The sequence below is a fragment of the Plectropomus leopardus genome, chromosome 11 (genome assembly GCF_026936395.1).
Source record: "Plectropomus leopardus strain MGB_pleo_1.0 chromosome 11, ASM2693639v1, whole genome shotgun sequence".
Classification (NCBI taxonomy): domain Eukaryota; kingdom Metazoa; phylum Chordata; class Actinopteri; order Perciformes; family Serranidae; genus Plectropomus; species Plectropomus leopardus.
The window spans coordinates 29,823,834-29,848,440 of NC_142186.1; the positions used below are offsets into that span (position 1 = coordinate 29,823,834).

At 37.3% G+C, this 24,607-nt stretch overlaps 1 protein-coding gene and 1 long non-coding RNA gene across 20 annotated transcripts in view; one reads left to right on the plus strand and one right to left on the minus strand.

Annotated features, from left to right (window-relative positions):
- Positions 1-22,687, plus strand: part of LOC121945667 (uncharacterized) — a 44,963-nt gene extending 22,276 nt beyond the window's left edge. For 2 of the 10 annotated variants that reach the window (XM_088084564.1, XM_088084555.1), the window contains 28 exons: positions 830-1,127; positions 1,429-1,469; positions 2,807-3,083; positions 4,881-4,928; positions 5,249-5,292; positions 6,473-6,773; positions 7,067-7,107; positions 7,640-7,925; positions 8,847-8,890; positions 9,358-9,646; positions 10,408-10,430; positions 12,064-12,349; positions 13,409-13,486; positions 13,788-13,856; positions 14,873-14,950; positions 15,276-15,320; positions 15,749-15,792; positions 16,085-16,158; positions 16,356-16,570; positions 16,687-16,958; positions 17,082-17,225; positions 17,492-17,627; positions 17,781-17,810; positions 18,789-18,827; positions 18,940-18,965; positions 19,982-20,267; positions 20,633-20,680; positions 21,479-22,687. In XM_088084564.1, coding sequence (XP_087940690.1) covers positions 830-1,127; positions 1,429-1,469; positions 2,807-3,083; positions 4,881-4,928; positions 5,249-5,292; positions 6,473-6,773; positions 7,067-7,107; positions 7,640-7,925; positions 8,847-8,890; positions 9,358-9,646; positions 10,408-10,430; positions 12,064-12,349; positions 13,409-13,486; positions 13,788-13,856; positions 14,873-14,950; positions 15,276-15,320; positions 15,749-15,792; positions 16,085-16,158; positions 16,356-16,570; positions 16,687-16,958; positions 17,082-17,225; positions 17,492-17,627; positions 17,781-17,810; positions 18,789-18,827; positions 18,940-18,965; positions 19,982-20,267; positions 20,633-20,652 — 3,534 coding nt within the window. In that variant the 3' untranslated portion in view covers positions 20,653-20,680; positions 21,479-22,687. The remainder of the gene's footprint in view (positions 1-829; positions 1,128-1,428; positions 1,470-2,806; positions 3,084-4,880; positions 4,929-5,248; positions 5,293-6,472; positions 6,774-7,066; positions 7,108-7,639; positions 7,926-8,846; positions 8,891-9,357; positions 9,647-10,407; positions 10,431-12,063; positions 12,350-13,408; positions 13,487-13,787; positions 13,857-14,872; positions 14,951-15,275; positions 15,321-15,748; positions 15,793-16,084; positions 16,159-16,355; positions 16,571-16,686; positions 16,959-17,081; positions 17,226-17,491; positions 17,628-17,780; positions 17,811-18,788; positions 18,828-18,939; positions 18,966-19,981; positions 20,268-20,632; positions 20,681-21,478) is intronic. The other 8 variants (XM_088084556.1, XM_088084557.1, XM_088084558.1 and 5 more) reach the window with 8 other exon arrangements.
- Positions 905-24,607, minus strand: LOC148188303 (uncharacterized). 10 transcript variants are annotated; one of them, XR_015777970.1, is made up of 7 exons: positions 24,345-24,607; positions 16,493-16,562; positions 16,334-16,409; positions 7,958-8,026; positions 4,426-4,478; positions 3,861-3,981; positions 3,314-3,757 (listed from the first exon to the last, which is right to left on the minus strand). It is a non-coding gene; the product is annotated as an uncharacterized LOC148188303 (long non-coding RNA). The 10 variants fall into 10 exon arrangements; XR_015777969.1 differs by lacking the exons at positions 3,314-3,757; positions 3,861-3,981 and adding an exon at positions 3,092-3,275; XR_015777968.1 differs by lacking the exons at positions 3,314-3,757; positions 3,861-3,981; positions 4,426-4,478 and adding an exon at positions 905-1,040.

The window sequence follows — 24,607 nt, forward strand, 5'->3', positions numbered from 1 at the left end:
TCTTAAACATTACACAAATGTATATATATATATATATATAAGGTCTTGAAGATCCAGTGATAGCATCTAGGGGGAAATATTGGCAAAAAGGAAATAAAATAATTAGTATAGTTTATTTGTTGAAACAAGAACCAGTGTTTTAGTTACCTTAGAATTAGTTGTTTTTATCTACACGAGGAGCGGGTTCTCATTTATGGAGAACGCATGTTCACTACTGTGTTTCTATGGTGGCCGAGAATGGAAAAAGTAAACACTGGCTCTAGATAGGGCCATTTGTGTTTTTACATTTTAATAATGGCTATTAAAGACTATCGAGACCATCCATCTAAAACATTGATTTGTTATGTGAAATTGCCTTATTCAATTATATAGCTGTTCTTTTTTATGGCTAGTGATGCTTTTCCTACCTTAACAGCTATATAACATTTATCAGGTAGGCAAAAATGAACCTTTTTGCTTTATTTAGTGTTTTGCCAGTTTAAGTCAACTGATCAATTTGTCTTGGAGAGGAACCTTTTTTTTAACCTGAAACTGCTTTATTCATTGTTAATTGTGGTTTAGATTGTTGTTTCTGTGTTTGGGTTTTTTTGTTTGTTTTGTTTTGTTTTTGGGTTTTTTTTATGAGGAGGAGACCTGAGAGAGACTCTGAAAAATGAACACTGATGGACTTCTAACTGGGAGAAGTTTCATCTGGTTGTGCCTGCAATCCTCATGGCAATCCTAACCAAACCCACTTTTCTAAAACACAGACCTTGATGAAAGGTGAACAAAAAAAATCTGTTCTCAAATTGCATTTTTGCCCATGAACATTTTTCTTTGAATTTACCAGGTGGCAACGCTGGCATCTGCCATAGAGCTGCTTCTGGAAACACTGTCTGATTTGAGCGACAAAGAGCTTGAGGAATTCAAAGTGTCCCTCCAAAGACAAACAGGCGGATGCAGACATTACTCAAGTATGGCGTATGGAGCATGGCGTCTGCTCATGATAAGAGACATGCAGGACACAGTGTTTTTAATGGTGCTGGATGACGGCCGACGTTCTGTGGAGACGACCAAGAAGTTATTAGAGAAGATGAAGAGGACTGATCTGGTGCAGAGGTTATCAGACAGCAGCTCAAAACCCAAAAGTAAGACAATAAAGCAAAAACATCTTAATATGTATTCCAAAAGTTTATATACATATATACGTCTTCTTCTTTTTGTAAATGATATATTTTATAATATAGAGAAAAAGAACATCATCTGGTGTACAAAGTATATTTCATGATTAATATGAAGTGAAAATATATACTGTATCAGGAGATGAGGCTAAATACCTGATAAATCGTTTTTGAGTGTTACTCTGTGTTCGCCTCCGTGTTGTTTTTTTTTACATAGCATTATTGCTAACATCAGTCACTGATTTTTTTTTCTTGTCTCTCTCCTCAGAAAAACGCTCTGATGAACACCTGCCTGCACTCATCCACAAAGTGAGTGATGTCATGTTTGTCTGACCATGCAGAGTACAGCTTTTATTTAGTAAGATGCAGGTTTAAATTCATAACAATATCATTAATGATAAATTAAAACCTACTCGTGATTTAAATTGGATATTTATCACAGAAATGAACACATCAATTTGAGATCAATAATATTCCTACTGTCAAGTCATTGTATTGTAAACTGCTTTTCAAAGATTTAAACAAAGTTTGCATGAAAATGAGAAAATATTAGGCCTATCAACAATAAGCCTGTAATTAACAAGTTTAGTTTTTTCAATCACGGTAATTGCTGGCCAACATTCCTGTCTTTAAGTACAGAGCTGAGTTTTCGAACTACAGTGATGATACTGTATGGCCATTTCACAGGGGTCCCTTGACCTCTGAACTCCAGATGTTTGAGTGAAAGTGGATTATGTGGGTACCCGTGAGTCTCCCCTTTACAGACATGCCCACTTTGTTAGTCCCATGCAGTTTTTTGCTGTCATTTGATTCCTAATCAAGAATTGCTTTACCTTGTCAATATGGACTTCAAAACAGTTTTGTAATTCAAAATAATAGAGTTCAAAACAAAAAATGCAATTGATGGCAGTTAACTGGAAAATCTGTACTTAATCATGATTTAGAAAAGAACAGCTTGACAGCTCAGATTGGGCGGCTCGTTTCAGTTCATGGCAACACAGTGAAAGAGTTAGTACGGAAGCGCATTGTGTTCACTGAATAAAGAAAATTGACACTCTATCTCCCAAATACGAGATTGGTTTGGAGTCATTGAGTCGCGTGGCATAGTAGCTTTTTTGAAAGAAAAAAAAAGAATTATTGCATCAAGTAAACGATAAACTACTAATTGTCCCTAAATCAGCCTCTAGTGGTTAAACGCAAGGATCTAGGAGGTGATTTAACCGTTCTTCTGCCAAGACAGAGTGAAACAGTAAAGATGACTCTGCTGGTTCCTGAGTGAAAGTCTGTTGAATATCCAACTCGAAACTAAGCTTAACGTTCTCATAATTAGAAGATCAGGATCTCATAGTTACAAGATCTTATAATGACAAGATTAAGTGTTTTTTTGTTTTTTTTTTTTAATTGAATGCATTGTGCTTCTGTAATTCACATCCTGGAAATAAAGTAAAACAATGAGATTACAGTTAGTAAAGAGTAAGGGAAAAAGGAATCACCTTCTGCTCTGAACAACAAATAATTACCAAACATATCAATAGCTAAGGTAATCTGGAAAAATGCATCTTAAAACATACATGTCTAAAATAACAACATTGGTCAGAAGTTAGAAGACACATTTTCTCTATAAACACATAATTGTAATTTTACAGGTGGCAACAATGAGGGCTGTTAAAGAGCTGCTTTTGGAAACCCTCGGGTATTTGAGTGATGAGGAGTTCAGGTGGTCTCTGCAGTTCACGTTCTTCAAGATGAGCCTTCCACTAATCTCATGGAGACGGCTAATGAGGGCAAGCACTATGACGTTGTTGGATTTAATGATGGAGATGTGCGGTCAACATGCTGTGAAAGTGGCCAAGGAGCTTTTAATGGGCATTAAGAGGACTGATATGGTGCAGAAGCTGTCACAGACCAGCTCAGGACACAAAGGTAAGAGAAGAAAACTGACATATGAATCTGTAATAATGAATACACACCCTGGTGCATGCCAGGGTGACAGCTCAGAGTGGAGGTGCACCCCAACTGCAGCACCTGTGAGCGCAGGGTGACCGGGACTAAAAGGTAGTTTGTAGGGCAGCCATCAGGTAGCTGCATCCCCTCCAGCCAAGCATCCATCTGCAGCTACAGCACAGACAAGAAAGAAGGAAGAACATGCAGTAGCTAAGGTTAGGAGAAGACCTCAGGGGGAGGTGTCATGTAGTGAAGTTGACGTATTGTGTAATGATGTGGAGATGTGCTGACATTGGTGTTTGATGTAGTGAAGTGGGTGTGTCCTGTAGTGTGGTGGTCAGACCACCACAACACAGGTAGGAGGTCGAGTGGGTCCTTGGGGTATCATCTTGCTCAAACTGACAGGAAAGGGAATCCAGCTTGACATTGCAAGAGCCAGGGTGATGAGACAAGGTAAATTTAAAATGGTTGAAAATTAACACCTGCCTGGCTTGTTGAGAACTCATGGCAGTCCAGATGTTTCCATATGTCTGTGATTGCTTCATGCCAGAGATGGCACTTTGACCCTATCCAACCAGTCCCTCCATTCCTCCAGCATCAGCTTGGGAGCCAGATTGCCTATGGCGCAGTTTCTCTCAGCCTGAGACAACTTCCTGGAAAAGGAAGCACATAGGTGGGGATGTAGTATTGGTATCCTAAATTTTGGCCCATCATGGCAGCTTGAATAGTGTCTTGTATGACATGAAGCTCCCAGACCCTGCTGATCAGGCTGGTTATTGTCTTCTTGTTTTCTCTGAGACTGATGGGTTGAACAGACAGCACCTTTCTCTGCAGAGTCAGCCAGATTCAACTGTGATGTTTCTGGGCAGGTCAAGGACTCAAAGCAAAGGCAGACAGAATACATTAGCTCAAGTAAAAAAGCAAAGTCATAACTTGAGAACCAGACAGTCATACACAGATATCCTGCCAGAAAACAGCAAACAATTCCAGGCGAGGAAAAGGCAGAAAATCCCAAACCAGAGAAGACGGTTAACACAGAAACTGCGGTAGCACTAGATGACTACTGGAAAGTGATAAACGTGCAAAGATGCACAACGACAGTCCGGCTGGTGATCAGGGAAATCAAGGAAGTATATAAATGAGGTTAAGAAGATGGTAATGTCAGGGTCATGTGAGTAAATAAGAGCAAAGAGAATGAAACAAGTGCATTTTTTTCACCAAGAATCATCCAACTCAGAATGGCCTAATTGAGTCGATCCAAGCAGAATGTGTTTGCTCACCATAGACAGTATATAGAGTGAATGTCGCGCCCCACACTTACCTCCGCTATGCTTAGGTGAGGCTAAAATCTCCTGGGTTTTTTGCCTGTCCGACCTATTGAAGGCAACGTGAGGGCAATGTGAGCACAGAGACTGGATGTCACAGCTGTCTGTTATGGTGGAAAATCCCCTTTTTAATTCAAACCAAATTTGTCAAAAAAATGATCAATTGAACAAACTCAGGGTGATGAGAACTACCTCCAAGTAAATGGTAAATTTACTCGTCCAATTGACAAGTGCTTTTAGAGGTTAATGTTGAGCCCTGCCATTATTATAAAGTAAATTATGACAATGTTTTCTCATTGAGTCCCCCTGGGATTTCTGAAACCATGTCTTACTACTGCCATATGAAACTGAATTTTTCTGAGGATTCTGAGTGTTATGCTTTGGGAAAGAACACATAAAGGCTAAATGCAGTGTTTTTATTACTACACTTAAAATTGTCATTTTGTTGCAGCTGCAGGATCATCAGCTCATCCATTTGGTGCAAGTACCATGAGGGGAGGTATGTGCACTATATAAAATTAAAACATCTAAAACATGATCAACAAAATAAGAAATATTTCTTGATGTGAAAATAATACTTCCTTCAGCACTGTAGTTATTTACTTTACATATCAGGGTATAAGCTTTTACCATAGCGTAGAAGAAAATAAGAAATCCAGTGAAACATTTAGTGATTTCTGTGATGTTATAATTGAACTGATTTTTCATTTTGCAGGTAATCGTTTACATTAAAGGTCTTTAAAAGTAACAGTCAGACAGTGTTGCATTATAAAGCCCTATGTTGAGTCAATCTTTCATTTATATTTCCATTCTCTTTAGAGAAACATTTTGATGATGAATACTGGCCTGCACTGGTCCAGAAGGTGAGTAATGTCACATCTGTCTGGCTTTAAACTAAAGCTGGAACAGTTAATCAGTTACTAATTGCTAGTTACTAATTAATTGGTAGAAAATAAATCAGATTATCGCTGATTGGTTGATCACAGTCACCACCATTTTTAAAGCCTGTTAGCTAAACAACAATAAACCCAAAACATCAACAAAATCTCATGAGAAAAAAGGAAAAAAACACAGAAATATGGACTAACAGTGAGATCAAGCACATGTGCAAGGGGAAAATAAAATACGATTTTGACTCATCAATGTGAGATAAATTCTTTAACAGCATTTCTTCTCAGCTTATTACCTTAAGCTGCTTCAGATGATAATATTTTTTTTCTCAGCTGCCCACTGAGTAGGGCACATTGCATAGCACAGACACTTCCGAAAACAAAGTGCAGCGCAGGTATACATCATCAAAAAGTAGCTACATCACAAACAGCTGTTATGTCATTGGTTGAGCTTTGGAAGGTCAGCAGTAACCAATGTTGCGATATGCCTAGGGTAGTGCTTTCACCCAGATGGGCACCAGTCTTTCCATAGGAATGCCATGGCTAAGTCCATGCAGGGCAGTTTTACCCTTTATCATGTGTGCAAATTTAGGCCTCTGCCAACTGTCGAATGGCTTGCATCCCTGTAATGGTCCGACTGCAATGCAAATGCAAATAGAAAAAAAGGCCCTTGAAGGTATGTCGTTCTTGAGGTACCTCCGCAGTGGGCAGGTCCTCTCAGGGAGTCCCCAAAACTTTTTGGTCTGAAAATGCTTAATGTAAACTGAATATATGAATACATTTTGATCTTTGGGTTGCTGGTCAGTCAAAACAAGAGGTCATCTTGACTTTAAGAAAACTGTGATGGGTATCTTAATACCATTTTCTGACATTATGTAAGCCCAATAACTAACTGATTTATTTAAAAAATGGTCAGCATATGTGTCCAATAATGAAAATAATCATAATAAGTGGATGTGTATATGTTTAGAAAGGCACATGCAGGCAGTTGGTAAAGACTGGTACATGTTATCAGTTAGGCCAATATTATCATTTGTATGCCACGTATTTCTGAATGATCAGACATTGAGGAGATATTAACAGAAACATTTCTAATGATTTCAACAGAGACATTTCACTTTTGCCCTAATACCTTTTCCTTTGAGTTTTTCAGGTGGAAACAATGACGTCTATCATAGAGCTGCTTTTGGAAACAATGGCTGACTTGAGTGATGATTTGCTCCTGACACTTACAAACAATGGCTTCAAGTACACCCTCCTGACTCAAACTGACTTTTACAAACACTTTTCAGACATGCAAATGTTTCTGATGAACATGAAGGACAGGAAAGACATAGTGTTCTTAATTGTGCTGATCTACGGCGAACAGTCAATGGAGACAATGAAGAAGGTTTTAGAGAAGATGAAGACTGATCTGGTCCAGAGGTTGTCGGACAGCAGTTTAAGATCCAAAAGTAAGATAACAAAGTCAGAAACATCTTAAAATCATCAAATTTGTAAAATGTGTATCATAAGTTTATAAGCTATGGCTTTTTCTTTTTACATAAATAAGATTGATACTGTTGAAAAAATAAGACACATTATTGGGTGTACACAATACCATTTATGACCAATGTGAAACATTAAAAAAGGGTTACGGAGGGGGATAAAAGTAGTTGTTGATTTAGTGTCTAAAGTGTAATTTTGTGTATTGTTTCTGTCAGATGTGCGATCAGTCACTTATGACTTATACTACTTTTCTCCTCAGAGAGACACTTGGATGAACAACAATCTGCACTGATTCACAAAGTGAGTAATGTTACATCTGTCTGACTTTGTACAATACAGCTTTTGTTCTAAAGATACAAGTTAAAAAGTATCATAATATTGAACATTTAAACGATAAGACCTAAAGTCATGATTTACTTATTTATATATTGCAGCTATATATATATATATATATATAAATATATATATATATAGCTGCAATTCAGCAGTAATTTTATTGAACAATAATGATATGAAACTGAACGTCTGAGGATGAGATGGGGAAATGTCAGCATGAACATTTTTAAGGACATTTTTCCTCAACAGTAAAAACAAAAGTTTGGAAAGTTTATCCAGAACTTTTACCAAATGAACAAAACATGAAATAAAGAAAACATTTTTTGAGCCACTGACTCATTTTAATATTTGTGAAAAAAGCTGAAGCCTATTAATGGAAAAAAGGGAAGATAAGAGGTAAACAATCATATCAACACATATCCTAATGGTGGATTCTGTCTATCTGTCTATCTATCTATCTATCTATCTATCTATCTATCTATCCTCATTATTTCAGATAGCAACCATGGCAGCTGTTAAACAACTGCTCTGGGAAACTCTGAATGATTTGAGTGACAGGGAGCTTGACAAATTTAAGGAGTTCCTGCAGCTGACTGTCTCCCAGAAGGATCTCACAGACATCTCATCAACGCTGAGTTACATCACAGACAAAGCAAAAATTGTGGCTGAAATGGTGATGACCTACGGCCAACAGTCAGTGCAGTTAACCGCAGAGGTTGTGAAGAAAATGAACAGAGCCGATCTGATGCACAGATTGTCAAAGCCCAGTTTAAAATTCAAAGGTAAGACAAAGAAGGGGCGACCTTTAGCTCACCTGGCAGACAGCACCACCTTCTCTCTCTTTCTCTCTTCCCATTTCCTGATACTCTTCAGCCTCTGTAGCCTATGAGAAAGGGAAACCATAAAAAAAGCAAAGATTACAGATTACATAATCACGCATAGCTCATTAATTTAATAAGTTCATTTTAGAATTAATTAAAAATAAATAAATCTGCTTGAGTACAAACTGGTATCACCAATTTAAAATATAAAAAACAGGACTATGATTATTAATTAATTTATTATTAATTAAATAAACAACAACATTGCAACGCAGAACATTGTAAGTTTACCAAATTTGGCATTTGTTACAGGGCTTTTGTGTTTTATTGCTTTCTTAAGTTAATGATTTGTTGTAAATGTTTTATTTGATTTACTTTTAAAGGTTCTATGTGGAATTTCACATGTATTAGTTGCTTTGTATTGCCTGCAGGTGAACAGATTGTAACGTAACTTAATAACAGACCTCCCCCGACTTTATTGGTTTCCTATAACAAACAACCTTTGGACTAATACCTAAAAGGGCTTTGGTCAGTTTGCAGAGAAAACCCAAAGGATCAACATTTGATCGTGATCTCAAATGCCTTTCCTTCATTCTGCTCCCCCTACACAGTGTGCAACACAAGCTAATGTTAGCTTGAAAATGAAGTCAGCTAATGGTCCAGACAAAATATAAGATAATTAGAGCCTAATGTTATTCTAAATGGGATTGCTATTTATTTTCCAGCATTTTATCAACCTGATGCTGTTAATTATGTTCAGTTTTGTGTATCTTGTGTCACTGTTTTAATTGATGCCCAGAATGCTCACTGCTGCATTTGACAGCATATATACTCTGTCTTAAATCAGTCTGTAATCATATTTTGAATGTGTTTTCTCATCAGACAAACATTCTGTGGATGAACGTCAACCTGCACCGCAGGACAAAGTGAGTCTGATTTACACATCACAGCTTTTACTTGAAGGTTGAAAACCATCCTCATCCTGAACATTATAAATGATGATACAAACCAAACCAAGTTTTAAAATGGGTGCCTCCACAGCATTAAGTTTGAACTCTTTAGCAATAATGATATCCACCACAAATGTTATGATAAAAATACTAAATGTCACTACTTTGACCTACTGTGATAGAAACAATAATGTGTTACATTAGATCAGGTGGTAGTAATCATTTTACAGGACTTAAAGGGTAAAAGTATAAAGGGATTCAACTTTATTTTGATGTTACTAAAGAAAATAATAGACATACAATACTCTATGTCTGTAAAGAAAACACATATCACCAAGTAACAAACACAAACACTGAAACTGATAAAATGCAAAGAAATACATCCCCAACTCTCCCAGTTGAGAAATGACACATTTGCTTAAGGTATCCTTTGAATTTTTCAGGCAGCAGCAAAGTCAGCTGTGAAGCGAATTCTTTTTTTGACATTTAAGTATTTGAGTACTGAGGAGCTCGAGAAATTCAAGTTGTTGCTGCAGTTCACGTACTTCCAGAAGGGCCTCCCACAAATCTCATGGCGCCAACTGGAGTGGGCCGAAAAGGCAGAGACTCTAGTGGATCTGATGGTTCAGACCTGCAGCCAACAGCCTGTGGACGTGGCCATGGAGGTTTTCATGAACATGAACAGGACTGATCTGGCGCACAGGCTTTCAGTCATCAACTCAAGTCTCAAAGGTAAGAGAAAGATGGAAAAAACGGTCTCATAACACAATCATATGTCTCTCGTACATGTAATACAGAACATCAAGGCTAAATACTTTGACCTCAAAAATGGCCACTTGAATTCAAACCTCTCTGAAATACTGAGTATTATAATTTGACAGCATTGTAAATGACATAATCTGACACACTTTGAACTTTATAATCTGTGTAAAGGTGGCAATTGTTGCCAGGCTTTCGTTCTGGAGTATTTCAGATGTCACATTTTAGGTTTCAGTGAAGTTGCGACCAACCTCTGTCTCTGCAATTGATGTCAGAATCGAGTAGCTTTTAATGTCATTTTGCAATTAATCAACAGGGCTAGGCGATATTAAGAAAATCAACTATCACAAAAAAGTGGCCAAATACCTTGATATTGCAACAGTATTGTAGGGTTGGCATTTGTGATTTCACAAAATGTTTACACAATGAGATTTTTGATAAATGATTATCAGTAATGTGGATAATATGATTATGAAGGTAAAGACAAATAATAGAAGAGCTATAACAGGCTAGATTACGAAATTACATCACTTTACTGTAATACATCCTTTTAAACCAGGAAAAGACAACACTTGCAGCATAACAATATCCAAAATTTAAGATGATGTCTAGTCTCATATCCCAATACCAATATTATACTGACATATTACCCAGCCTTATTGATCTTTCATATCATGCTTCACTCAAAACAACTAAATCTGACTAAATTTATTAATATATTTTTGTCTCCTCAGTAAAACTTGAACCATCCAAGAAAGTGAGTAACATCACAACACACTCCACACACAGCTTTCATGTAATTGCTACAGGTTGAAAATGATCCTCATTTTGACAGTAAAGAGGTGGAAAAACATTTTTAAATCAGAAATTAGGGGTCGACTGATAAAGTTTTTTAGGGCCAATACAGATTATTAGTGATTATTGAGACCATTTACAGATATCTGGAACTGATATTCATTTACAATAACAATATAAAACTTTCTGTCATCACTAAGAATTTGGCATATACCAAACTGCAACATAAAACTTTGTTTAAATTCCTTTAGCAAATGTTTAATCTAAACTGAGACTTTTATCATTTACAGAAAGTTCTGAGCAGCTTTGTTTTGTTTTTTTTTTTTGTTTTGTTTTTTTTAAGTTGAGTGAAAATCTAAATAGAAACTGATAAATAAAACTGGCTCTCTGGGGTTTTACAAAGTAACATTTCCTCCCATGCTGACACTTTCTTTGCAGTTTTTAATCTATTAATTTTATCAGTGATCATTAAAATAAAATGCCAGCAAAGATAATCAGTGAAATGCCAAATATTAACCCCAATAATTGGCCCAGGGGATAATCTTTTGCCCCTTATCAGAATCATCACATCTGCTGCAGATGTGAGGAGAATAAGGGATCAGGTGGATCATTCCTGCTTTTGGTGGCACAGTAACAGTAAGAGGCCCTGAAGTACACCTTGCATTAAAATGTATTTTGGATTATCGAATTGCAATCAGACAGAGCTTGGCCACATGAAAACACAGCTATAAATGCACCCAAAATGCACTGAGGTTGAATTGCAACTATTGTAGTACTCAGCTCAACCACCTCCACAGCTGGTTGGAGACCCATTAACTGCATTAAACACAGGAGTAAATGTAACTGCTTTTTGAATCCACATTTACAGCAGGGCCGGCCTCTTTTAGGTTTGTAAGCAGACACAAAGAACATCTCCATGCAGCAGCCAGCAAAATCAAGAAAAAAAATAATCACAATGCAGCTCGATGCAGTGTCAGTGCTGGGAACTAAAGCGAGAGTGGCCAGTGCTGGTGGACAGTGCTCTGCCAAAACGTCCTGACAATGTGTTTAAGGGCGGACATTGACAATATGCCTGTCCGTCCTGCGATACACTGTGGCCGGAGTAAAGCTTCTCTGTGCAGCAACAGACAGACTTTCCCCTCACCTCTAAAACTACTGACAGCTACAGCAGGAAGAGTTGATGAAGTACAGAGTGATGTTCGGTTTGATCTCAACAGGATCTCTATGAGGACTCTGAAGACACATATTAGTAGCAGGTATAAATGTAATCAAGTTAAATTGTATCTATATACAATCTGGATATGAGACACATTTAAATGTAGTGTGGGCCAAAGCGAGATAGAGACAGTCAAAACAACACAGTTACTAATAATAATAAGTAATGGAATTAATCATATGGTGATTAATTATTAATTAATTATGTTACAGAAATGAACACATTATCGTATTTAAAATGATCCTATTTCACCTATTTTTATCAGTAATTTATCCTATTTTGCCTATTGTGGTCAATATTAGATGTCAGCACAGGCATGACTGTGATGCTCACAGAGAAGATATTACATGAATGTCCTCTGATTATTTGAATCCATCAGGAAGTAAGCATGTCACCTGTGATGCAGAGGCTTTTGGGAACACTGAAAGATTTACATGACAAGGACCTGGAGCAATTGAAATGGCTCCTGCAGCACTTTGGAATGAAGAAAGACGAGCAGAACTTCTTAGGACGCAGAATGGAGAAGGCAGGCAGAGTCGAAGTAGCGGAGCTGATGGAGGAGCTCTACGGTCTATGGTCTGTGAAGATGATCAAGGAGTTTTTAAAGGAGGTGGGAAGGATTGATCTGGTGCAGAGGTTGACGGAAATCAGCTCAGGATCCAAAGGTAAGTTTTGGGTGAAAAAATAATGACTGAATCAATCAATCAATCAATCAAAACGATGAAAGACAAGATCATTACACATTTAAACGATGCATCTTTGCACATTAAAATAACTGATGGAATGACCCAAAGCACCTATCAGAATGAACTACACCACATTTAACTGCATTTATACAGTAAGTAGTACATTTTGATGGATATTTGTACCTGACAGAAATCAGCTCAGGATCCAAAGGTAAGTTTTGGGGGGAAAAACAAAACTATTTCAATATCAAAAATAAGGTCTTCAGAGCATGGTCTGCATTACTTCACTGTTTTGGGCAGTCGGGCAGCCATTTAAATTTGTGTGTTTATTATATCATCTGGACGCACTCTGTATGCTGCTATCTCATCACTATTATCACTCACTGCATCAGTCAGTGGTTAAGCCATGCTGGTGGACTTTCAGGGTGTCTGTCAGTCTGTCACTTTAACCAGATTTTTAATTAATATATTCATTTAACGTTTATTTAAAAGGGACATGCTCTATTAAGGAACATAAGTATAAAATACAAATGCAATATGCTGGAGTTAGCAAGACTGCTAATTTACATCCATAGTCCTTTGGCAGGTCACAGAAAGTAGATATAAGGAAAGAAAGAAAAAAAGACAAAACGATATAATAAAATAATTAATACAGAGGACAAAGGTGCATTAAAAGTAGCAATGTCAACCGTAAGGCATAAAGTTCATCCATATCATGCTTAAATGCATTTTGCTGCGAACTAACTAAATAAACTAACAATCAACAAAATGTTTTTGTTAAACTTTGGGATTTAATGCGAGTCCCACAATTGATTATTTCCAAGGTTCAAGAGTCAGATTCAGTGCACAAAGTTTTCTCAAAATTTCTGTAAAGTGGTCAGCAACTTTGACTGCTAATGTGTATAATAAATATGTAAAATGGATTTTTTTTCTTCCAGACTATTTGTCTTTTTTATCTTTGCATTATATCTTATAAAGCTATTTATATATGATAACCATCCCAGCAATAAAATCATTTGTTTAATGCTTATTCTACAGGTCAACGTGGCTCGGAAAAAAAATGGATGGGATGGATGGAGGATGAGGGAGCAGGAACCAGCAAAGACCCACCTACAGGTGCATTACTGAATGTATTACTGTGTGACTATAAATTAGAGAAACAAACTGAGGTTGCAGGTGTCAGCAAGACATCCTTAAGTGTTGTGAAGGTTTTCAGCATCATAATATAATAATAATTTATTTATGGGAACAATTTAGTTGTTTGTATTAGGTTCCTGTTGCAGCATCAATATGGTTTAAAAATTTGGCATTTCCTCTTTTAAATTTTTGGAACCTGGCTCTGTGCCAGCACAGTATTGACCATTAGGGCGCCTACATGCATTTAAAATCAAATTATTTATTTTTCTGACTTTTATAGAGATTTCTAACCAGCTTTTCACAGTTAAAAAAGTCTATGGCAAAAACACATGGACAGTGACAGGATCAGGTGAGTAGCTGGATGAAAGGAAAGATCATTACACATTTAAACGATGCATCTTTGCACATTAAAATAACTGATGGAATGACCCAAAGCACCTATCAGAATGAACTACACCACATTTAACTGCATTTATACAGTAAGTAGTACATTTTGATGGATATTTGTACCGGACAGAAATCAGCTCAGGATCCAAAGGTAAGTTTTGGGGGGAAAAACAAAACTATTTCAATATCAAAAATAAGGTCTTCAGAGCATGGTCTGCATTACTTCACTGTTTTGGGCAGTCGGGCAGCCATTTAAATTTGTGTGTTTATTATATCATCTGGACGCACTCTGTATGCTGCTATCTCATCACTATTATCACTCACTGCATCAGTCAGTGGTTAAGCCATGCTGGTGGACTTTCAGGGTGTCTGTCAGTCTGTCACTTTAACCAGATTTTTAATTAATATATTCATTTAACGTTTATTTAAAAGGGACATGCTCTATTAAGGAACATAAGTATAAAATACAAATGCAATATGCTGGAGTTAGCAAGACTGCTAATTTACATCCATAGTCCTTTGGCAGGTCACAGAAAGTAGATATAAGGAAAGAAAGAAAAAAAGACAAAACGATATAATAAAATAATTAATACAGAGGACAAAGGTGCATTAAAAGTAGCAATGTCAACCGTAAGGCATAAAGTTCATCCATATCATGCTTAAATGCATTTTGCTGCGAACTAACTAAATAAACTAACAATCAACAAAATGTTTTTGTTAAACTTTGGGATTTAATGCAAGTCCCACAATTGATTATTTCCAAGGTTCAAGAGTCAGACTCAGTGCACAAAGTTTTCTCAAAATTTCTGTAAAGTGGTCAGCAACTTTGACTGCTAATGTGTATAATAAATATGTAAAATGGATTTTTTTTCTTCCAGACTACTTGTCTTTTTTATCTTTGCATTATATCTTATAAAGCTATTTATATATGATAACCATCCCAGCAATAAAATCATTTGTTTAATGCTTATTCTACAGGTCAACGTGGCTCGGAAAAAAAATGGATGGGATGGATGGAGGATGAGGGAGCAGGAACCAGCAAAGACCCACCTACAGGTGCATTACTGAATGTATTACTGTGTGACTATAAATTAGAGAAACAAACTGAGGTTGCAGGTGTCAGCAAGACATCCTTAAGTGTTGTGAAGGTTTTCAGCATCATAATATAATAATAATTTATTTATGGGAACAATTTAGTTGTTTATATTAAGTTCCTGTTGCAGCATCAATATGGTTTAAAAATTTGGCATTTCCTCTTTTAAATTTTTGGAACCTGGCTCTGTGCCAGCACAGTATTGACCATTAGGGCGCCTACATGCATTTAAAATCAAATTATTTATTTCTCTGACATTTACACAGATCTCTAATCTGCTTTTCACAGGCAAAAAAGTTTATGGCAAAAAAACGTGGACTGTGAGAGGATTAAGTGAGTAACTGCATGAAAGGAAAGACAATTTCAGGACCAACAGATCACTTTCTATCAACACTACAATTCCAACGTCACACCTTCTCTCTCCTCTGTTTCCAGTCTGCCTCTATAGGCCCATACTGTTATCTGTCCAAAAAGGTGTAGAATGCAAAAAAGTCACTAAATTGACTGGCTTTCATATTGCATTTTCACAGTAACGTGTAAACAAATCTTCCAGTTACCTGCATAACCTTTTTCATCTGACTAGCCTGATGGCAAGTGAACACACTGTACATAGCATAAGTGCCATATCAAAGCTCATGACTTCACACAGTTATATATTGCTCTCACGTGTAGCACAAGGTGCTCAAGCAGCAAAACATGACAGTTTCCATTTTATGTATAAACATACAATATTTTTAAAAGATCCTCTGTGTCTTCATAAGGGCCTTTAGGAGGTTTGGAGCCTGAGCGCTGTGAAAGCATAACGGTAATTTTACATTTATTGCATTTTTAATTATTTATAGGGCTGTGGCGGTATGGATTTCTTTCTTACTGCAGTGAAAAAGCAATACATCCTTGAGACATGGGGTTAAATATCTAAGTCCAGCTGTTTAGATTGGGCAGCTGGCACCGACCACGCCCCCCCAAGCAGTATCATGTCACTGTGGTATTGTGGTGATGTGATTATCGTCACAGCTCTATTTATTTGCTTCTTTATGTTTTGTTTCAAAAAGTAAGGTCTCCACTGATTTTTTTAAAAAAAAGATTGTCCTCTGCAGCAGGACCCCAGGGACTGGACTAGACTGGAACCTGAAGTGACCAGTACAGAAGCGCATGAAGCTCCAACTTACAGGTAAAAATAACATCCCAAGAGTTGCGTCACAGCAAACCGGATCAAATCATCGGAAACACTTTAGTTTGGTAGTGGTATTTTTTCACAAAAGGGAAACTTAATTTTTTCTCTGGTGCCGTTTCTAGTTTAACCCATGCAGTATGACAATCAGAGTAGCAAAACATTTCATACTAACCTTTTTTTCCCCAATGATTTAGCCTACAGTCTAAGACAGGAAACTTTGAATGCAGTGTCTCTGGCTTGCGCTGGGTCTGTAAGGAAAAGGTCAGCTTTAAGTACCAGTTCTGCTCTTTGGATGTACCCATGATGAGGTTGGAAATGATGCAATACATGCCTGCAGGTCCTCTAATGGACATCACAGTCATTGCTGGGAAGTTTGATGAAGTGTACCTGCCACACTGGATCTGCATAGGTGAGAAAACATAATGAAAATAAATAAATGTACCACCTTTTATATTGCTGCATGAGTACAAAAACAGATGCAATCCTTTTATCTTCACTAATTGTGTGTGCTTTTATTTTGTGCAGATGACAATCCGACAATATTAGACAAGTTTGCAGTCTTACACATAGATGACAGTGGAGACGCTGTTGAAAAAGTGTCTGAGGTCACATCGTCCCATGTCAAGCTGTCTGAACCAGTTTTCTCTCTAAAAATGGTTCTGGTGAAATATTTTGGCCTTTCAGTGGAAATTTACTGTAAGGTCTTAATATATTATAAGATGATCAACGCAGCATCATCTCGAATGTCCCTCACTCTCCACGTTTACCTGATCCCACCTGATCCTGGTCTTCAGCAGGTTATTTCATATCTTACTGGCAACAAAACAACTCATAATAAGATACAGAATGGCACCATAAATTAATTGGTGTATACACAATACTGAGAGCAATTTAATTTTTTGTTTTTGTTTTTTCTGCAGCACTTGGACAAAATGGAAATATCTCATGGATACAAAGAAATTCGAAAGCCAAAACCAGAGAAGCCCTTGAAAATGCATAATTGGTTCAAATTAACAACAGATCTGGATGGTGCAGACATTTATCCTCAAGGCGAGGAACCCCAGGTGAAAACAGTTTTCTAACAGACTAAGTAGAAAAACAACATAAAAAATACACATTTAAGTGTTAATTGACCATGCCTGACTTCATGTGCGCAGCCAGTTAAACCAGACCTCTAATCATTATTAGTAATATTCAGCAGATGTATTAATCCTTTCTGTCAATCTCTAGATGTCTTCGCTGTAATTGAAAATACCACCACAACTTATCCTCATCTGAAGAAAGAACAAAAAGTCTTATGTCTCTCCCTAATTTATATTTTCTTTCACAGACAATAATGCTCAGGTACGACAGCACAGACCCAAATTTCTATGAAGTGGTCAAAAAAAATCCAAACAAAGACTTCAAGCTCACGCTCACACCAAAAAATGGGCATCAGCCTGTGTGGACCTGTGAAATTCAAAAAGGTCAGTTTGAAATAATACCACAAGAAATAATCTAAACTGTCTGCATACCACGCTCACTTAACCGAACATCATTAGTGAAGAAGATGTCTGCTGTTAGATAAAGGCAGTAAATCAGCTTCATATCCTTCATTTATTAACCTCTGCTTTTTTCAGGTGAATACCAAAACACTGGTCGATCACAAGGTGAGACATTTCAAATGATTCATGTTTAGAAGAATCATTTTTTTACACTCTTGTCTTTCTTTCTGTCCACTGTGCCGCTCCAAGACAGACACACGCACATTCAAAAAACTAAGGCAGGCAACACAACGTCTTCTATTACTACTACTGTAAAAATAAGAAAGCCAGGCTTCCAAAAATAAGGTCAGAGGTCAGGGAGAAATCTGAGTACTGACCTGCTGCAAAAATGATAGGATCTATGTCCTTTAAGAGCCGAACACTTGAAGTTTCAATGAAAGCTTGTAGAAAGGGTAGCCAACTGAAAAATGTATGTAATAATAATAATAATAATAATAATAATAATAATAATAATAATAATAATAAAGGTTACAATTACAACAGTGTGAATACTTCACACAGTAATAACTGGGAAATGCATTACTCTCATAAAGTGCAGTGTGAATGCTGGCAGCTGAAATGTTTTTTGAAACATGGCCCGAAATGCAGAAATTTATTGGCTGAAGAATCTTGAAGCCCAAAGTTTTTTTATTTTGAAAAGTATAAACGGTAGAAAAAAAGCTGAAAAATAAATAACTTTAAGGCATCAATCCCTGTCTTTTTGTCATTCACATATCTCGGGAACCGTTCATATGAACTACATCACACCTTTCGGGCACATTGATGGGGACCTAAGGCCATGCAGTGTCAATATATATATATTTATAATATAAATATTAATAAATATTAATAAACTTTGAATAAACAATCAAAAAATGCGGTGTGTAGGAGTGGGGACGGGGCTATAGAGCTCTGCAGAGTGCACACACCTCGCTGTATGTCGCTCGCTACAGCCGGCCACGTTCAATAAAAGATGAAGATACAGAGACCAGAATTGTAACATTGTAGGAAACTCAAACATTTTAAGCATATTGATATTTCCATTACATTTAAATCTTTACAATGTTTTTAAACATTTTATATGTCCCTATTTTGTCATCACAGAGACAGCTGGACAATCCTCCAAATGTGGTCCACATAAAAGTGAGTTGTAATCACAGAATTTAAAAGTTATGAATCAAAAAGTCTGTGAGAGACTTTTTATAGACAGATTTTTATATCAGTCACTCATGCAACATTTTTTCTTTCCCTTCAGGGAAACGCTCTGCGAATAAACAGCAGGTGAGTAAGCTGACGTCAGTCTGACTTCACTCAGCACAGTTTTCATTCAGTGAGATTCAGGCTGAAAATCATTCAACATAAACCAAACTCATGACAAGGTATGGGTGGTATCATAGTGTTACGGCATACAAAGGTATTTCAAAAATAATTTTAAATACTATCGAAAATACAGAACCTCCTCCCTATTTTAACCACATACTGGAGGCTGTGTTGAGGATGTTTTGCATGCAGTGCACATCACGTACCACTGGAGGTCAGTGTGGTTCAACAAGCAGCTGAGTTGACTACAGTGGTGAAGAGAACGAGACTGTAAACGGCAGGTCAACATCTGCTGTCGTGCCGGTAACACCAGAGAGACTGCAGGGAAGACAGTTAATTATCTGACCCTTTGAATTAAAGGATTATTTCAACCAAACCAGAGTAACTGATTGTTAGAACGGTGGATTAACTGAGAGCTAGCAGCAACAAAACCCCTCTGCTGCGTTGCCTAATGTTGCCTAATGTTGAATCATGTTGTCACATGTAGCTGTGTCCCAGCCAAAAAGTTGCACAGAAACACAGCAAACCGACAGCACCAACAAAAACAAAGCACATTTACTATATTTACTGTGAACGAGTGAACACCACCACTAACCACCAGGAAATATTTCTGTTAGGAGCTCAACCTCTCTCTTAACTCTGAACCTTTCAACTTTAGCTGTTTGTTTACCTCCTCCCTTCCATTTCTCCTCTTGCGTGCTGAGCTGAACAGACGACAGCTGCAGAAAGAAAGGAGCTCGCAGGTGCCGGGGTTTGGGGGGGGTTAGTGCCACACAATGATACCGTCATACTGTATACCCCGACGAAATTCAAGGAAAGTATGAAAAAATAAATACCGCCCAAGCCTACTCATGACTGAAACTGGATCATTCTCACACAACTGATGCTGCAGTCAGTGAGCTTTCCAGCTATAATATTATCAACCAATACTGTTACAGTAAATCATATCTGTTTGTTTATTCACTTTAAATCATCAGAAAGCAGCTATCGCTGTAAATAAAGCAAAGCTTCTGGAAATTCTGCAAGATCTGAACGAGAGCCAGTTTAAAGTTTTCATGTGGCACCTGGAGAACGGTGACATCGGGGCAGGCCTCAGACGCATCCAGAGCAGCGACCTGGAGAACAGCAACAGGTTACAGGTGGTGGATCTGATGGTGCACACCTACACCCAAAGATCAGTGGAGGTGGCCAAAAAGGTTTTAGAGAAAATTGGCAGGAACGATCTGGTGCAGAGGTTGTCAGACACCAGCTCAGGATCAGAGGGTAAGTTGTGGAACTGGGGCTGAGTGATATGGCTCTAATCACAGTATAGTTTTAGGCTGTATCGCGATACACAATATATAACTCGATTTTAAAATCTACTGTAAACCACTAAAATAAAAAAATAAAGAAGTTTAATAAAATGCTGTTATAATGTTACATAGCATATAAAGATGGACAAAGTACTGTCATAGAAGTATTTTTATAAATAATTAAATCAAAGCAGAACCCATGGGGCTTTTATTTTGAAGGATCTGGCTTGTCTTGGGCCGATAATGTTGATGTTTGTGCCAAATAGTCACGGTCTGAAACTCTGCATTTTGGCTGCTTTTACCCCGGTTTTTAACTTCTCATCACGTGTGTTGCAGCTGCAGGATCATCGTCCTGAGCGTCTGATGTGTTTACCACAGAGGGAGGTAGGTGCCCAAACCACAATAACATGTAACACAGAAATCACTCTGTGGTTTTAAAGTCTTTTTTTAACTGTATGAGTCACCAGCTGTGTCCGAAACCGTCCCCTATCACGGACATAGTGACCTATACAGCGTGTTCGCCGTTTCGTGGTAGTGTCCGAAATCTCTCCTGTTAATTTCATTCACTATACAGCGTGCTATAAAATGCCCACAATGCACAGCAAATTTGAATGTACATTCAATCTACATTCAACTCCCGTATACCACAATGCAATGCGGTCGTGTATTACCGGGAAAAAAAACTACAGCCTAGTGTCCGAAATCTCGTTTGGTTGTTCCCTGTATAGTGCACTTTTTAATACACACTACATAGTGAACAGCGAGTGAGTGAATGACGGGACGGTTTCAAACACAGCTACTGTGTGAACTACAAACAGTGAATCAGCACAAATGTCGTCATGTTGATGAGTGATCATCGGATTAAACCTCTGACGGGTTTACTTAAATACGGCGAGTGGCCTCTGGGAGAGATTGGAAAAAAGTTTGAGCGGCGTTCCTGGTGGTCTCCAAATTCCTTAAAACTTTAAAAACTGATGACTAATGTTTGAGGCTGATTATCAAACGTTGAACTATGATAGTAAACACTGTAAACATGAAATCGTCATGACGACATACAGCCTCACAGAGTCAGTCACACGAGACTGGAGACTTCACTTTTTTGGAAAGAAGGTTTTGTATTTTCTTAAGATCTTCTGATTGTGATCTGATGTTGCTGACTGTTTAAACGTCCTCTCTCCTCAGAGAAACTCTGGATGAACATCTGTCTGCACTGATCCAGGAAGTGAGCAGAGACACATCTGTCTGACTCTCAGCGCTGCGGCCGACTCAGCATTACGCCACACGAATCTCAGCGGGACGTCCGGTGTGACAGCGGCATCAACATTAGATGTCAACAAAAAGCGGAGACTGTATCGTATTAACTCGCTGTGAGCTGTAAATTCAGCATCTCTCTCTCCGTGCCGCTTCCTGCATGTCTGCAGCTGCAGAGTATTACGAACGCGAAGCGCTCTCTCACTGCAGCAAATTATAGGTATCAAAACATCCCCAGAAGTAAACTTGACAGAAAAATCTGACTGATGATCCGAGCCGCCGACTTTCAAAGTGCAGCCGTAGACTCGACGACTCTCTCTGTGCTGGCTGAAAATCATCTTCACCCTGAACTGATAAATTATGACACAAACCAAAATGTTGTTCATAAACCCGTCACAGGTTCATCTCTGCAGCCGCAGCGTTTTCAATAATATAACGAACGATGCAGTGATCTCCACCATCGAGGAACACGAGAGGAAATATGAGTTTTCTATTCATGTCAGTCAAACTGAAGTTTACTAGTTTCTAAAACAAAGTGTAAAATGAAATTTTTTTTCAGGATGAAGTCTGTGATTTCCTCATAGCAACAGATCAGGTGGCTTATTTCAGCTGATTTTCTTTTCTAGCAGCACAGAGTGCAGAAATACATTTATCAAACAGTTTACAGAATTTATCGGAACAACGGGGATAAAAGGAATCATCTTTTTCTTCAGTGATGTTTAAGAAATGCAAAATCGTAACAGTATTTCATAAAACATGTAAAAATGAAAAAAAAATGTCTTTAAAAAACCATACCACCAAAAATCGTTTAAATACTTAATCAAAGAAGAATGTAAACATGAGTGAGATCTGGAGGAGCTTATTTATATTTTTATTCATATGATCACTCTCTTTTTTATGTTTTATCATGAAATCATATTATATGTATTATCATATTTCCTATGAATATTTTTTAAAATCTTTTTCATGTGGTACATAAAGCACTTTTAATTGCCTTGTTTTTGAAAGGTTCTGTTTACAAATGTGTCTTTTTATATGAAATTATTGTGCTCTTTGAAATCATCAGTTTGCAACAATTATGGCTGTTAACATTTCATTCAGAATATTTTCTATTTTAAAATATAATTCTTTTAATTATAACGTGGTTCCTGGTTTTTGAGTCAGATTATCATGAGGGCATTCATAACGCTTCATGACTCACATATGAACACACATCACTATATAGCAGCACCTGCTTTATATCAACCGTCCGAAAACGGCATCGAATTAAATAGAGAAATAAGCACGATGTGGATGACGGTGACGTTGTTGTGGTGTATCTGACTTTGGCTGTGACGCTTTGGTCTCTAAATACTCACAACATAGTCAGTAATTACTTTACACTGTCGGTTAATATTATCATGGTCTTGTACTGTATATATACGTCCTTTTTATGCCTTGCTGCAAAACCAGGACAAATGCACAAATAAACAAAGTTGAGTTGAGCAGGAGCGGAGCTAGACTCTCAGCACAGTGGGCCAGAGCTTCCTCAGGAGGCCCTTGTGACTAAAACCCTATTCGCACAGGTCTCGTTTTACCGAGGGACCTCATGTAATATCCAGCTGCCAACAAACGCATGGATTATAGAGCAGCCTTTTATTGAGACCATCCCAAAGAGCACCCAGAGCCGGCACCAACACTTTTGCTGCTCGAGGAAAAAATTATTCTGCTGCCCCTCTGTTTGCAATGAACCATACCAGCAACAACACACAAAGGCCAATATGCCAAACACATATCACAAACAACAACAAACATCAGTATGGATTACACATAGCGCAAATAGTGCAACAATTATGTGCCAAAGTATTCACGGCTCATCATGCAGGTATTTTGCAAATCCACATCCAAATAATGTAACAAACAGACGATGACAGCACACAGCTTTTTTCCCCAAAATAATACAATTCAAGCTCTTAAAATGAAATAAAATAAATCCATAAAACCATTGCAAATCTCTATATACCACTTTGTTGTGTGCAATTCTGAGTCAAACATATATGGCCAGTGATGGAGGAAGTATCCTTTACATAAGCAAAAGTACTAACTAGCCTACGAAAATACTCTGTTACATGAAAAAGTCCTACATTGAAAACGGTGCTTGAGTAAAAGTGAGGGAGTATAGTCATGAAAATGTAGTTAAAGTATTAAAAGTACTCAGTGCAGAAAAATCTTTAAAAACACACACATCCAAAAATTATCAAAAAGCAAAAATATCCAAAAACTTCAAACTATTATAAAAAAGAAAGAAGAAAACTTCCAAGTTCTAAAATATAAATAAAACATCCTAAACATCAAAAATAATTAAAATAGACATAGAAAAATATAAAAATATATATAAACAAAATTGGAGAGGGCATCACCCAAATTTTAAATCAATAAAAATTAAATATGTATTTATGAATAGACTGAAATGTTGATCAATGTAGTTTCCAGTTGATTTTCTGAGTAGTGACTGATAGTTACAGTACATAGTACATTAATTTATAACAAAACATCATATTTTTATACCCTTATTTTGTTATGCAAAAAATCCGAATTTGTAAAGTAACTAAAGCTGTCAGATAAATGTGGTGAAGTTAAAAGTACAATATTTCCCTCTGAAATGTAATGCATTAAAAGTAGCATGAAAAGAAAATATTCAAGAGCAAGTACCACGAATTAATACTTTAGTGCAGAACTTGAGTAAATGTACTTGGTTATATTGCACCACTGTGTGTGACAAACAGACTGTAACGAGTAGAGCGCAAATGAAGCTTACCTGTCAGGTGTGCACGCAGCGTTTTGTGAGGTTAAACGGATGTCCAGCTCTTTGCAGTCATGAAACGTGATCAGCTGCAAGAACTCTACGTTACTTTCTCTCTCACTTCCAAAAAATGCAAAAAAAAATAAAATAAATCGACTATATTTGATCACATCCGACAGCAACGATGACACAAGAAAAACATTCAGGTGGTAACGTCACCTGCTCCCCTTTTCTCGCATCCATGCACCTGTACGGTTTGTTTTGGTGTTTTTTGTCTT